The following is a 16,631-nucleotide window of genomic DNA, read 5'->3' as shown; positions in this document are numbered from 1 at the left end:
CTGATCATCCTCAGTAGCGGTTTTGACATCTATTCAAAATATAGAATTCTCATAATTATGTATATTAAAAATACGTTAAAAATTTAGGATTTAAATCTCACCGCTCCTTCTCCCTCTCCAACCAAAATCCTAAACCATTATTTTTAAGGAACAATAATATCCCACCACATGAAGACTTCTGTCACAGTTTCGTGTTTCTAGTATATCCACATAAATAAAAATGTATGGTTTGAATTTGATATTCCTTGTGTCCCCAAAAAGTTTGCTCCAATTTCTATTTTGGAGTGTCCCAAAAAATTTGTCTCAATCTATTTACTTTCTTTTTTTTATATGATACTATTATCAGATATTTTTACCTGATTTTATTAGAACATGTGTCATTTCTCTTGGGAGTTGGGATAAACTTTTGAAGGACGGAGAAAGTATTACATATTGGGTACTTCAAGATTTCATTCATATATATATATATATATATATATATATATATATATATAGGGTTAGTATCTATTGAGAATTGTCATTTATGTAAGAATTTTTTTTTGAGGGGAGTCATTTATGTAAGAATTAAGAATTAATATCCACCCTAGATATATCCTAAATCAACGACTAAGATTAAACATTTTGATGAATTTCTCTCACCCATGAATAACTATAAATTGGCTGAAAATTATGTAATTGGGCACCAATGTAACTAGCCCATTTTCGGTCAACCCCATAATCCTGAAATGTAAGGCATATTGGTTACTTTTATTTGTTTGGAGAATTAATTTATAGCATTTTTATTTTTTTTCAAACCGAAATCAATAGCATCTTTGGTTTACCATAATCTAAAATAAAATTTTATTTTGCGAAATTGAAAGTCGTTGAACATATAAATAATTTTGATGAATAAGTTAATAATTTTAATGAACATGCGTATTTAATTTTGATGAACTTTTAAGTCAATAATTTTGAAAAGCTCATCAAAATTAAGTACGCATGTTTATTAAAATTATATATCTGTCCAAAATTAATTTTGATGAACTTTTGCTGAACATATGTATTTATTTTTTATGAACACTAGTATTCCACTCGTGCATACGCACGGGCAAATTGTTGTAGTTTTTTTATAACACTAATTCATTATATGATAATTAACATTATTGTGTTAAAATAATAAATAAAAATTATTATATTATATTCGAAAAAAAACACACAACCTTTAATTAATTAAATGAACAATTTTTTTAATTGTACTATTTGAAATGGGGGTGCTATAATCATAATAATAATAATTAATTGAATATGGCTATATATAAAAAAGAACTTAAAAAAACCCTTGGAAGCACAGGAAAAGAGACTAAGGGCCGAGCCTCATTAAAACCTCCGTAGAGAAAACCCGAAAGGGAAAAACCTCAACGGAGAAAAAAGAGTACTTGTTTAAAAAACATCAAAAATAAAAAAGGGGTAGAAGAGCGGAAAGGACAGCCTCAAAAACTCTGGCTTAACCATCGCCCCTAGGCTATCCCGGCTCATCTGACCCCAAGCAAAAAATGCCGCAGAAGACCACGGCCAAAAATAAAAAACATCCCAAAACCAAAGAAGCAATGGCGGCCTGCCCAAAGAAAGAACCGACCAACTGCTGTTACGACGACAAGCACAGGCAAAACCCTCATCGATCAAACCAACGCTCAAGATACAAGCGCACAACTGAGTCACAAAAAATGCTCAACATTTTCTGCACAAAGAGAAACCTCAATGCCGACAGCAAGATACATGCAAACCTCTCACCATCGTGGAGCTACCACCAGGATTCGTCTCCCTAAGCCCCAGTTCCGAGCGCACCCGGCGACTGTAAAAAGGCTTAAGAAACACCCCATCTCATCTGCCAAATACCCATCCGAACAACCATCAACAGCAGCGAAAGCTCCGAGGAACAAACCAGCCCAAAACACCCAAAGCTTTCAAAAAAACTCCCCACATGGTAAATCATAAGAGCTCGGCAGAACGTCAACTTCGAAATAAAAAGACAAAACATTGGAACCGGATTCGAACAAAACTACGAGTCTCAATAATAATAATAATAATAATAATAATGTAAAGTTGATATGCCATTACAATTTTTATCACATGCTAAAATGTTCAAGTCACTCCGGCTTCTTATTCTTGAAACAGTAATGTAAAATTGACCATGAGAGAATACTGGTTTCTTGAGAAAAAGTGTCACGTGTGACAGGGATTGTCCTTGACTCTTATTGATTGCCATGACATATGAAACAATAAGAGGTAATTGTCTTTGTTTAAACTTGAATGGAAGTCGTCGATCTGATGGAGTCAGAGACATTCTAGAAATCAACATTTTTTGGCCAAAATTAGTACCGATCAATATTTTAGCCTCCAACACGCGGTTACCAAGTCTTGTAATCAGCAAACGTGTTCCATTACACAGTCCTTGAGAAGGGTCAATGTTTCTTAATAACATGACTGATGTTCCAACCTTCATATTTATCTTGTGATTGGGCATTCCTAAACATTTTAAACTATTAATAAATTCAGGTGTGTGGGCATTGTAGAGGTGCCCACGGTCCAGTTTCCAGTTCGAATCGAAACCGAACCGCCGGTTCACGGTTTCAAAATCTGGAACCGGAACCAGACCGGATATTGTCCCTCATGGTTTCGGTTCGAACCGTAAATCGGTTGTTCCAGTTCCGGTTTCGAACCGTCGGTTCCCGATTCGAACGATGGAATCATTTTTTATTTTTATTTTATATTTTAAAGTGTTAGTTTAAAATTTATAATATGTACACAATGTTGAACTATTTATTTAGAATGTAAATGGTTGATATTTAGTATGAATTAGATGTGGGAATGAGAGTTCACTATTTTATTTAGATTATAAATGGTTGAAGTTTACTATAAATTCGATGTGGGAATAGAATTTGAGATAGACAAAAGTAAAAAACATAAAGAATGCACATGAAATTATGATTTTTCAATACACATGTTTCCTACATCAAATTTTTGCTAAACTTCAACCATTTACTACCTAAATAAAAGGATCAATCCTCATTTCTCATTCTCACATCTGATTCATCTAAATTTCAACCATGTATAACCTAAATTAATGGTTTAACATTGTTTAAATTTCATACAACACTTCAAAATTTAGTAAAAAAAAAATTGGATGATTCCACAGTTCAAAATTGTGAACCGTCGGTTCGGGAATATTGGAACTGGAACCGAACCGTGGAGCCACGGTTACGGTTTCGGTCAACCCCATAATCATTACATTTAAGGCATATTGGTTACTTTTATTTGTTTGGAGAATCAATTTATAGCATTTTTATTTTTTTCAAACCGAAATCAATAGCATCCTTGGTTTACCATAATCTAAAATAAAATTTTATTTTGCGAAATTGAAAGTCGTTGAACATATAAATAATTTTGATGAATAAGTTAATAATTTTAATGAACATGCATATTTAATTTTGATGAACTTTTCAACATTATTGACTTGTTCATTAAAATTATATATCAGTCCAAAATTAATTTTGATGAACTTTTGCTGAGCATACGTATTTATTTTTGATGGACATATTAAAATTATTGACTTGTTCATCAAAATTATTTATCCGTTGAACAATTATAAAATTCGCGACATATTTAATTTGAATACACGCAATCAGGAAAACACAACTCAAACACGTTGTCAAAATTGACTGTAACTATGTTTCCGGACACAATAAATTACATTCGACAAATCGTAAAAATTGCTCATCGGTTACAGTTAGTGAACTATTCATTTATAAGTACATCTAAAAAATTAAAAAATATACAAAATAATAAATGAATACAGTTGTAATTTAAAATAATTTCAATATCAAAAAATATTTTAATTTCAAGATTATAAAATCATGTTCTGAATTTTACAAGTAATACATTTCACAAATCACAATGATTAAAGACTAATTGATTTAAAATCTAATTTCAAGAATAATATCAATATATACTGGAAAAAAAGGGTTAAGTATCAAATAAGCTTCTAACGTGGAGGCCCTTATTACGTTTAACACCCTATGGGTAAGGGTGTGTCAACTAAGCCCCTGAAGTACCTAATTTCCTCCAATTAAGCCCTTCGACTTAGCGGAGAGTTAACACCGTTAACTGTTTTATTTTTTTTATTTTGTTGGTAGTGGGACCGACACTTTCTTTTTCACCAAACTCGTAAACAACACAGAGATTTTTACGTGATTCGAAAAACACTTCCTACATCTACGGTCAGTTGATCAGACTGACAATTTCACTGGGCTTGTGCTTACGGATGCACAACAAACTTAGACAGCTGAAGATCCAATCTTCAGGACCAACACACTTGGTTGAATTTCTCACTCTTAGCTTCACTGAGACAAAACTATGCCTTTCTGCAAAGACTAAGATCTCTTGGAGTCAGAACACTGGTCTGAACTCCTTACAACTCAAACTCTCAATTCGGTCGGTTGAAAAGAGGTTCGAAAACTTGCCAACTAGATTACAAAGAACAGGTTCTCTGTAATCAGTTATACCTAGGCTTTGGATGTACAATATTTGCCTAAGTTCTAAGAGAATGTATGTAATTAGAGCAGTGACTGATTTTTGGCTTTGTGATTCTCTTTTTCGATTCAAACTTTGGAATGGCTTTGAATTGCTGAGTGACGAATTCGGCAGCGGTTCAGCTTATGTAGTTGAATCGGTGAAGATTGAAGTGATCATCGAGCTCTATTTATAGGAGAGGTCTTGAATAGATCCGTTGGCTGAAATGGTCTTCAAGAATTCATCCGTTAGAGAGTAATTTGAACTTGGGCTGAGGCTTCAATCTTCGAGGTTCCTTTGTTTGGTGAGAACGGCTACTTTGAGAACAGGAGATACGACGTCTCTGAAAAAGGTAATCACCAAAAAGGAAGGCTCTGCAGAGAAAGGATGATCCTCGAAATCTCTGCATTTAATGCGGGTGTACTTCTGGAGTGCGTGGCTTCCTTTAAGCTTTGGAGCTTCAGTCCGAGAAAGAATGTTTAACTGATACTTGACTTTAGTATCAGTCCGTTGGATCCACGTGGCTCGCATTAAGTAATCAGTCGTAACTGATTCTTGGACTGGTTAGTCAAATATCAATATTTTACTCTACCTTAAATCGTCAACAGTCGGCAACTTCAGTCTTCAGTCTTCAGAACAATATTTCTTCTTGCCATTAGTCTTCTCTTCTGGATTTCCTCCATGTCATGATCCCTAGACTTTTCCGAAGTGTCATCGTCTGATGAATCAGTCACCTCCTGGATCATGATATTTTTTCCTTTATCAGCAAGAACCACCTTTCCTCCGATACTTTCCACAAGAGCTTTAGATGGAAAATTGGTCATCATAGGAGATTTCTTCATGCAGTCCTTGAATGTTTTTTCTAGTTTGTAATTGAGCATCTTGATTTTATGTGAGGCTCTCTCACATTCTGATGTAGAAATTTTGAGCTTTTCTTCTAGTCGACTGTTCTCCATGATCAGTCCATCAAGACAGGTTTCATCTGGAAAGTAGATGACTGTTTGATTCTTGATTCGCTCTTCACTGATCTCCTTTTCCATTTTCTGATTCTGCTTCAGGAGATCTTCGAACATTTTTCTTAACTGACAGTGGTCAGTCATGAGCTGATCATACTCTTCAGTCTCGTTGACTGAGCTATCTCCAAATTCTGAGTTGTCTCCTGTAAACAACAAAGAGTTATCAGTATTAAGAGTTCTTGAGTAAGAGTTTACCTCTGGCCCATTCATTCCGTTGTCGTAGCTATTGTCGGCCACACTTTTGGTGTCGTTGGCCATGAGGGCTTGACTCTCATCATCTGAGCTGGTGGAGTTGAAGGCGGATGATTCTAATGCATATTCGGAAGATCTTGCATCGTCAGCAACCATCGCTTTCTTTTTCGCATACTTGCGATCCCTCCTAGCCTTCATCTCTTTGCGCTCAGTCTGCGACAATTCAGGGCATTCTGACTTGTAGTGCCCATTCTTCTTGCATCCATAGCATTCCACATCTTTTAGATCAGTAGCGGATGATTTCTTTTCTCCGCTTCTATCAGTGGAATATCTGGACTTGCTCTCTCTGTCTCTCTTTTTCTTTGTAGTGTTATTTGTGGAACTTCCTGTACCTGCGGAATTTAGATTTCATCTTGTTGAATCTTTCAGTCAACAGAGCATATTGACTGAAGAAGTCTTCTGGTTTGAGTTTCGTCGGTTCCTTTGACTGCTTCTTGCTTTCCTTTGCTGAAACTTTCAGCGCCATTCCTTTTGAGGCTGATGGAGCATCTTCGTCTGATCCTCCACTTTCTTTGTTTCAAGATTTCTCTGGATGTCGAACTCATTTGCCACGAGATCCGAGAAAAGCTTGTTCGTTGGGAGCTAGTTGAATCCCGGCTTGTTCTGATGAGCAACAGAGTAGATTTGTCAATCTCCTCGTGGTAGTGCTCGTATAATCTTCAGGTTGATCTTTCGTTGAATGTATTTATCCTTTGAGATGGATTGAACTTCGTTCAGGATCTGGTTGAATCTGAGTTCCATCTCATCGACTGATTCGTTTTTTAGCATGAGGAATGAGTCAAATTTTTGACAAGCTATTGACAACTTGTTCTCCTTTATCTCCTCTGATCCGATGCACATTCCTTCTAGAATGTCCCACATCTCCTTTGCAGTCCCGCACTTGATGATCTTGGTGACGTGTTTGTCTGAGACTGTACCGGAGATGATGCTTTTGACGAGGTTGTCGAGCTCATCTTGCTTCCTTTCTTCTGTGGTGAAATCAGCCTTTGATTTGATCTGGACTTCATCAAAAGGATCTCTTGTTGGGTCCAAATGAACCCTTTTGATAACTTCTGTAATGATGATGGGTCCTTTGGTGATGACTTTCCACATCCGGCAATGTTGAGCAGTGAGGAAGCTCTCAAGTCGAAACTTCCATATGTCGTATTTTTCAATACTAAACATAGGTAGTGAAGAGACTCTGCTGTGGTTAGTTTCCATAGTACAAGAAGACAGTAAACAACAGATAGGGAAAGTGGTAAGCACTTTTTGAAAAGGAAAGAGTTTTTGAGACCTTTGGAAGAATAGGATCTAGTTCAGTAGAACTTGGTCAAAGCAAAATTGTTCTTGCGGACAACCTACTCTGATACCATTTGTTAGGTCCGGAGGGTCTCGAATAGGTGTATGCAGGGGGGGAGAATACACATATAGGCTATTTTTCAAAACAAAACTTGAAACACAAATTGACACAACCTTTTCAGTTAAAGGAGTTTAGTAAAGTTTAGGTTGATGACTGATATTGAATACTCTTCAGTAATGAGTTATCAGTTACTTAACTGATACACATAAAGCTTCAGTCAAGTTTGTTGAACAGAGAGATGTTATGAATCTTACTGACTATCCGAAGAATAATCAGTTAGACTAATAACACACGCAACGGAAAACTTTCTTTCGAAATAGCCTGTGAGATTAATCACGTTGTCAGAAATTAAGTTTCTCTTTGCAGTTAATCAGTTTTCAGTTGGAGAAGGTTTGAATACAAGTTAGAACGTAAATACTAAAAGCTGTAAACAACACAGAGATTTTTACGTGGTTCGGAAAACACTTCCTACATCCACGGTCAGTTGATCAGACTGACAACTTCACTGGGCTTGTGCTTACGGATGCACAACAAACTTAGACAACTGAAGATCCAATCTTCAGTACCAACACACTGGGTTGGATTTCTCACTCTTAGCTTCACTGAGACAAAACTATGCCTTTCCGCAAAGACTAAGATCTCTTGGAGTCAGAACACTGGTATGAACTCCTTACAAACTCAAACTCTCAATTCGGTCGGTTGAAAAGAGGTTCGAAAACTTGCCAACTAGTAGGGCTGTCTAATTGATTATCGGGTTTTGGGTAATCCGTTAACCGAATCGAAATTTCCGGGTTTGGGTATCCAATAACCGATTTTTTTGGTTATCGATTCGATTTCGGATATCATTTTTAGAAAAATTTTGGGTATCGGTTAACCGAATAACCGAAACGGGTTAACCGAAATAACCGAAAATTGTTTATATATATTTTATATACATTTTAATTATTAATTCATTTATTTATTTATTTTTAAATAAAAAACGATTCTTAGGTAAAATAAAATTATGATGTATTTAAAGTATAAGAATGAGCTTTAGTCTAGTGGATAAGTTGTTTTGTGTATTTCCTGGAGACTAGGGCTGGGAATTTCGGGATCGGGTAATCGGGTACTTGATACCCGACCCGAAAAAATCGGGTATCGGGTACCCTATACCCGAAAAATCAGGGTCGGGGTCGGGGTCGGGTATTTAGGCTGTGAAAAAATCGGGTATCGGGTATACCCGATCGGGTATCGGGTATACCCGAAATACCCAAATTTTTAATTAAATGTATTTTAAATTATATAATTAAATTTAATTTTTAAAATCAAAAGTTAAAGTTTCAAAATGAAGTCAGAGGGTCTAATTCCCATTTCCGAGAATCGAGATTTCCCTTCGTCTTCGTGAGTCTCCCGTCTCCGCCTCCCTCCTGCTGTTCCAGGGACCAGAATCTCCGGCCTCCCACCCAGCGCCCCTCGCCCGCCCGCCGTTGCCGTTTCCGCGACGGCGCGACCCTCTCCAGTTGCCCCCAGGTCCGAGACCCTTGCTCAGTCGCCCAACCGTTCCCGTCGTTCCGCCGCCGCTTACGACTTCGCCCCGCAGCAGCCGCACCGCCTCCAAGCTCCAACAGGCGCTGCTGCTTCTTCTTCTTCCTTTTTTTTTTTTTTAAATAAACAGATATGCTTTTTTGTACAAAATGGAGAATTGCTACAGATCTGAAAGTTGCTACGACTTAGAGTTTGAGAATTGAGCAAAAAAAATGAAATTATGTACAGATCTGAAAGTTGCTACAGATCGAGTAATTTAGGGTACCCGAATTCCCGATTCGGGTACCCGAGTCGGGTATTAGGGTACCCGATTTCAATTTCGGGGTCGGGGTCGGGTATAGTGTTTAGGGGATTTTCGGGTTCGGGTACCTGATTTTTTCGGGTAGGGTACCCGAACCCGACCCGATTCCCAGCCCTACTGGAGACTAGGGTTCAAATCCTTTATCTAGCAAATTATTTGAATTTTAATTTTTTTAATGGGTATTTCGGATACCCAAATAACCGAATCGGATAACTGAAGCGGTTATTGGGTAATTGAACACCTAAAATGGTTCGGGAACGGTTAGTAAAATATGGTAATTTCGGGTCGGGTAACCAAAAATTTGGGTACGGATAACCGAACCCGAACCGATCGACAGCCCTACCAACTAGATTACAAAGAACAAGTTCTTTGTAATCAGTTATACCTAGGCTTTGGATGTACAATATTTGTCTAAGTTCTAAGAGAATGTATGTAATCAGTAGTGACTCATTTTTGACTTTGTGATTCTCTTCTTCGATTCAAACTTTGGAATGGCTTTGAATTGCTAAGTGATGAATTCGGCTGCGTTTCAGCTTATGTAGTTGAATCGGTGAAGATTGAAGTGATCTTCGAGCTCTATTTATAGGAGAGGTCGTGAATAGATCTGTTGGCTGAAATGGTCTTCAAGAATTCATCCGTTAGAGAGTAATTTGAACTTGGGTTGAGGCTTCAATCTTCGAGGTTCCTTTGTTTGGTGAGAACGGCTGAGAACGGCTACTTTGAGAGCAGGAGATACGACGTCCATGAAAAAGGTAATCACCAAAAAGAAAGGCTCTGCAGAGAAAGGACGATCCTCGAAATCTCTGCATTTAATGCGGCTGTACTTCTGGAGTGCGTGACTTCCTTTAAGCTTTGGACCTTCAATCCGAGGAAGAATGTTTAACTGATACTTGACTTTAGTATCAGTCCTCTGGATCCACGTGGCTCGCATTAAGTAATCAATCGTAACTGATTCTTGGACTGGTTAGTCAAATATCAATATTTGACTCTGCCTTAAATCATCAACAGTCGGCAACTTCAGTCCTCAGTCTTCAGTCCTCTGGCTTCAGTCTTCAGTCTTCAGAACAACAACTAAACTAGAAAAAGAACTCTAACACTTGAGTTCGAACAGTTCTAGTCTATTACAACTGAAACCTATTGATTTTAGTATCATCAAAACTAGAATTAGGATATTTCATTAAGTTCCCAACAATAGAGCTCGAGGAACATCACAATCTTCACTGAATCTCTGCCAAAATTGCAACTCAGCCTTTCACTGCCTTCAAATTTTGAATCGAAGATGAGAATACTCAAAGCCTAAATCAGTTCACTGATTATACACATTCTCTCAGCTTCTTAGGCATTTTCTTTGTAATATTCAAAGCCTAAGTTTCCGATTACAGAAAGCCTGTTCTCTGTAATTTAGTTGGTATTTCGAACCCCTTTTGAACTGAGCGAAAAGAGAGTTTGAGAAAGTTCGAGACAGTGGTCTGAACTCAAGAGTTCTTAGCCCCCGCACGCAAGACGAAGTGTAGTCATTGCAACTACGAGCTGAGAAGGAGACGAGAAGTCCAATCCAGTGTATTGGCACTGAAACTTTGTTTCAGTTGAATGTTTACTGTGCACCCGCAAGCACAAGCCTAGAGTGATTGTCAGTGTGTTTGACTGACCGTGGACGTAGGAACTTGTTCCGAACCACGTAAAAATCCTTTGTTGTTTATCACTTTCAGTATTTACCTTCCTTATCTATGCTCAAACGTTATCTTAAGTGAAAATGATTAATTGCAAAGTGAAACTTTATTTGACAATGTGTTAACCACAAAGGCTATTTCCTAAGTTTATTTTATGTTGCTTGTGTTATTAGTCTAATTGATAAATCTTCGAATAATCAGTAAGATTCATAACACTTCTCTGTTTACAAATTCTAGACTGAAGCCTTACGTGGATATCAGTTAAAGCCCTAAGCCTAATTGAAGTCAAAATACTGAAGTTACTTCAGTATCAGTCTACAATCCCTTGTTAACTGAAGTTTTCTTTAACTATTGACTTCAGTCAATCTTTGTCAATATCAGTTGATACTACTTCAGTTATTTACAAAAGAATTTTGAAAAATAGCCTACAGGTGTATTCCTCCCCCCCATACACTTGTTCAGTAACCCTCCGGGACCCAACAGTATGAATTTGAAAAACGCAAGCTGCCAACTGCGAATAAAGATTAGAGAATAAAGATTAGAGAGAGTCACACAATCTAGTTATCCAAGTACTGTAAAGGCGCCCAAACCAACTGCCTTATGGAAACAAAAAAGACATTTTTTGCATATTAAAAGCAAGAACAATCCTCTTATCATCACTTCAGCAATATTAATTAGAGATGCTTCAATCTCCAATATTATACCAGATTAGCATCAAAATATTCAGAGAGTTTCAAAGTTCAGCATCCAAAAGTCCAAAATAGTGAACATAAGAGTACCCAGGACTATAGTTTAATACACTTGGCAATGTGTCTATGGGTCTAATATGAGATATGATAGCAAATGGCAGAACATGATCAAATTTCTAATATACAAATATTGGACATCCACCCAATTCACACACTAACCAAATCAGATGATTCGTGAAAAAATTTACCAAGTAAAAAGTAAAAAAAAAAGAAGTTGTGGCTCATTAAACTTGAGGATCTCAGCAGTCAGCACCACCCCAATTCAATGCTTCTATTCACCAACGCATAATTAAAGCTATATTCACATTTATACTTAATTATATAGCATGAGAATTATATAAATCTTCTCTCTGTTTGTAGACATTTCTCATTATGCAACTATTTATTCTTGTGAATCCTAATTATATTTCTTTCAGACGTCCACACTTAGTCAAGTCTAAATATATTAGATTACCCTCTATGGATGGCTGCTGGAGCAAAGTTTCACATTTCTGATTGTAGAGGAAACATAAAAGATGATGAAAGCATTTAAGCAAGCTCATAGGAGAAATGATGACATGGCTATTATGAAGGATGAGGCTCGGGAGGGAGGGGTATGGTGGAATTTCGATTGTATATACGAGAAGTTTACCGCATGTAGCTTCTTTTCAATTGTTTGTTTGGGGTAAACTCTTAGGCACATATATTCAGCACATGTGCACTAATAGGCATTTATCTAGTCTTCAGTACTTGAATAATCTAGAGTCGGCTAAATATACCAGATTAACTTCAAAATTTGAAGAGAGAATATTGAAATTGAAAGGGAAATTTTGATGGCTGGAAATTCTAACATGGACCTTAGATTGAAGACAGCCGTCAGCGCGACGACGATCGCTGGTCCACAGCGTGTGGGTGGTGATAATGAAGAAGACGAGATTGATGACAGGTGGGTCGCGGAGCGCTGGAAATCTGATGACTCTCCTTACGATAGAAAGACTGAAGATAGACAGAGGTGTGTAGTGGCCGACGAGATGGGTGGCAGCGAAATGGGTGGTGGCCGACGAGATGGAGGGGAAGCAGTCGGTTTCTTTGAGTTAGGGAATTAGGGATTTCTTTTCTAATTTTGAGATATATTAGGATTTTTTTTGTGTGATTTTGTTATTATTTAATATTATTTGAGTAATTTAAAATTGATATATATTTCATGTCAATATTACATGTAAATTCAAATCCACACCACTGCCATGTCAACTTTCCGGTCACCGAAGCTAAAAATCGTGGGGAAAATGAACGACTAATTCAATATGTGATAAAAAATAGATTTTTTTAAAATTATGGGGAAAATGAAATTCGGGTAAAGTTGGTGGTATTTGGTGCAATTAATCCAAAATAAAATGAACATCAATAATGTTCAGCATGTTAATCTCCGTTGTTTTCTTAGCTTCAGCCAGCAGGTCTGATGCCAAAATTTGTATAATTTGCCTTGAACTTGCCTATTTTTGTCCTTGATTGCTTTGCATTCTGTCTTTGCCCAATCCAGTCCGCTCTTTCGTTGGCTTTATCCAGCAGATTTGAATCTCACATGGTAGTTGGTCTGGACACATTGATTATTTAATTTATGGGGCGTTTGCTAAAGTACCCAACTTTTAAAAATTGTCAACAACATATACCCATTTTGTAGTTTGTCTACAACTTATACCCATTCAATATTTTTAAGATTTGTTTGTAGTAAAAAAATTGTTGTATATAATGATTGTTCAAATTATTTGCCCTGTTCATATGTGATTTTGTATGAAGGAATTTTATTTCATTTCCATGTTTGTTTCATCCGTCGATGAAGATGATTATACCGCTGATGGTATAATAAAAAAAAGTAGGCGGTATTCTCATTTCTACCGCCGATATAATCAAAATTCTGACGGTATTCTCATTTTTTCCGACGATATAATCAAAACTCCGATGGTATTCTCATATTGTTATTTACTTATGTTGCAATTATTTGATTTAATTGTTCAAATTTGATTATACATTAAATTAGATTGAAATGATTTTATAGTAAATTAGATTTAAATGGAATTTGATTATACCACCAGCATATTTGAATATACCGCCAGAAGAAATGAGAATACCGCCAGCATAAATGAGAATACCGTCCACTTTGTTTTATTATATTATCGGTAGGGATGATAATGGGCCGGATCTGGACCGGGTCTGGCCAATACCAGATCCGTTTTCATATACTAGATCCAGATCCAGATCCAGATCCGTGGATCTGAAAATTTTGGATCCAGATCCAGATCCGTCAGATCCGCGGGTCCACGGGTCCAGATCCATGGATCTACTATTTTTAAATTAAATTAAAAAAAATTCACAAAATCAACAACATCTAATTTCCATCATGAAAAATATAACACAAAATACTTTTATCAAATTACTTTTAGTTTTTATTCTTTTGAATATAATTTATTTATTATTTTTAATTTAGTTAATATTATTAGTAAACTAAATATAAAATATAAAATATATATAAAATAAAACGGATCCACGGGTCGGATCTGGGCCGGATCCGGATCTAAAATTTCAAGATCCAGATCCAGATCCGTTTTTAAAACTGAGATCCAGATCCAGATCCAGATCCGTCGGGTCCAAAAAATTGAGATCCAGATCCATAAAAATGGATCTGGATCCACGGATCTGGACCGGGTCCAAGATCCACTGCCATCCCTAATTATCGGTGGTATAATCAAATTCCATCTTTGTCTTTTTGAAAGATTCAATGCAGTCAAAATTTCAATTACTGAAAAATGTACCTTTTGTTCAAATCTTATTTTCATGCGTGCTTATCAAAAAATCTTTAAATAATAGAATGGATATATGTTGTAGACATTTATTAAAATTAGTATTTTTGATATATGATTTGAGAGAAGTGGGTAGTTTGATACATTACTACTTAATTTATTGTGCCAAAAGTGAATATTTGAAACTTTTGCCTCTTTCGCGGAATACAATATGTTTTGTCTAAGACCTTGCCCTATTGGCCTTTGTCTCCCAAAGCGTGTCATCCCAGACACAAATACAAATGAAAGACATACTCGATTTAGGCCAAAACGAAGCACTAAAATGAACTCGTCAATATATTTGAGAGTAGAACGAGTAAAAGAATCATTTTTTAATTGTGTTTGAAATTAATACACGAACACATATATTTTAGTGAGTTTAGATGAATGAATTATACTAAATTTTTCATTTTGATTTATCATCATACTTCACCATTATCAGCAATTTCAAATAATCAAACCAATAAACCAGACACAAGTATGAAATTATTTTTTATATTTTATAATTTAAATTACAAAAAGACTTTTTTCGATTAAAGTTCGACGACACATAAAATAATTTCCCGTCAAAATCCAGAACCTATTCACTAATTTTTCTTTACACCATTAAAGTAGATGCCTAATTGATTATGCACTTAAGTTTCCTTAATTTGGATCTCAAATAGAATGAAATATTCAAGACTATGGATAAATCTAGAAATAAAATACTCCCTTCGTCCACTAATTGTTGGTCTAGGAGGCAAAACACGAATTTTAAGAAAAAGTGTAGTGAGTGGAGAAAGGGACCCACAAAATATATTGTTTATTAGTTAAGTGGAGAAAGGGACCCACAAAGTGTATTGTTTATTAGTTGAGTGGAGAAAAAGTGTATTGTTTATTGGGACCCATCAATTAAAAAATTATAAAGACTTACTATAAATGGGTAGAACATAAATTGATGGACGGACCAAAAAGAAAAGTAGGCCAACAATTAGTGGACGGAGGGAGTAATAAGAAAAGAAAATAGTGAAATAGCTTCAAATTGAAAACATATTAAACTTATTCTTAAAAAAAATGTAATCGACTCACTTTTTTTTAGCACGAAAATTAAGAAAATTATTTTTTAGGAGAAAAGTGATGTGATTCATATCAATTAAATATATTTTTTTATTCAAAATATAAAACAAGACTATTTAAATAGAATGTCCCAAAAAGAAAAATGAGTCTATTAGAGTCGAACGAGGGTGAGAGGAGAATTAAATTTGAAGAAAAGTAGCTCCAAATAGGGCTGGTAAACCGGTCGGTTCGGTTTTAACCGAACCGGTTTACCGGTTAACCGGAACCGATTAAGAGGAATTCCTCTAACCGAAAACCGAACCGGTTTTTTGATCGGTTAACCGATTAACCGGTCCGGTTAACCGGATCGGTTAATCGGTTAACCGGTCAAAACCGATTAATAATGGAGGAGCTGCTGCTGACGGAGGGAAAAACGAGGGAAGAGGCGAGCCTGGCGAACTGAGCGACGCCGGCAAAGTGCTGCTGCTGCCTGCTGCTGCCGGAGGGAGGAACCAGGCGGAAAATGGGTATTGGGATGTAGACTGTTGTGGTGTCGCCGGAGATAAGGGAGAGGTCGGAGTTGAGTCGTGACTGAGGTGAGTCGGGCGACTGGTGGTGATTCACTGCCGTCTGACTCAGGATCGAGGGAGCCCCGGCATAGCGGCGGCGAGGAGCTGCTGTTGATATCGGAGGTCGGAGAGGGCAGTCTAGAATTGGGGATCTAGAGTTTTAGAGAGATAGGGTTTAAGAGAGAGAGAGTGACACAGGGGAGAGGCGAGGGCGGCGGTCTTCCGGCCGTGCGGTCGCCGGAAGGGAGGCTGCGGCGGCCGAGCTTTGAGAGGGAGAATGAGGGAAGCGGCGGAGGTGGTGGCGCAGACATGCGTCTGTGCTTCTGTGTTCCAGTCGAGAGAGTGATTAGAGAGAGAAGGGAGAGCCGAGCGTGAATTGCTTGAGGGAGAAAAGGGACGGTGTGCGTCTGTGCTTCCGTGGAGCAGCGGCGGAGAGGGACGGTGGGCGGCGTGAATTGAGAGAGGGAGAGAGACAGAACGGTTCTAACCGAGGGGAGTGGTTGATTGAGGGAGAAAAGGGAAACAAGGGTTGGAGTTGGGCTTCACTCATTTGGGCCAATTTTAATTCAAACCCTAAATCCAGTTGGGCCTCAATAAACCCTATTACCCTAAATTAATTAATTTTAAAAAAACCGGTTAATCGGTTTAACCGGTTAACCGACCGGTTAAATCGATTAACCGATTTACTGGGAAAGTGCTAACCGATAACCGAACCGAACCCGAAAAAACCGGTTATCGGTTGATAACCGGTTTTTCCCGGTTCGGTTACGGTTTTAACCGAAAAACCGACACCGGTTTACCACCCCTAGCTC

General features: G+C 37.2%; 1 protein-coding gene across 1 annotated transcript; it reads right to left on the bottom strand.

Moving 5' to 3' along the window:
* Positions 1-5,644: 5,644 nt before the first annotated feature.
* Positions 5,645-6,282, bottom strand: LOC131023343 (suppressor protein SRP40-like). The gene is made up of 3 exons (XM_057952886.1): positions 6,204-6,282; positions 5,760-6,148; positions 5,645-5,707 (listed from the first exon to the last, which is right to left on the bottom strand). Exons 1-3 carry the CDS (start codon positions 6,280-6,282, stop codon positions 5,645-5,647), a joined length of 531 nt encoding a protein of 176 aa, XP_057808869.1.
* Between the last annotated feature and the right edge of the window lie 10,349 nt (positions 6,283-16,631).

Source organism: Salvia miltiorrhiza, chromosome 4 (genome assembly GCF_028751815.1).
Source record: "Salvia miltiorrhiza cultivar Shanhuang (shh) chromosome 4, IMPLAD_Smil_shh, whole genome shotgun sequence".
In the NCBI taxonomy this organism is placed as follows: Eukaryota; Viridiplantae; Streptophyta; class Magnoliopsida; order Lamiales; family Lamiaceae; genus Salvia; species Salvia miltiorrhiza.
Note: the sequence above shows the minus strand (reverse complement) of the source record. Positions and strands in the feature narration are given on the sequence as shown.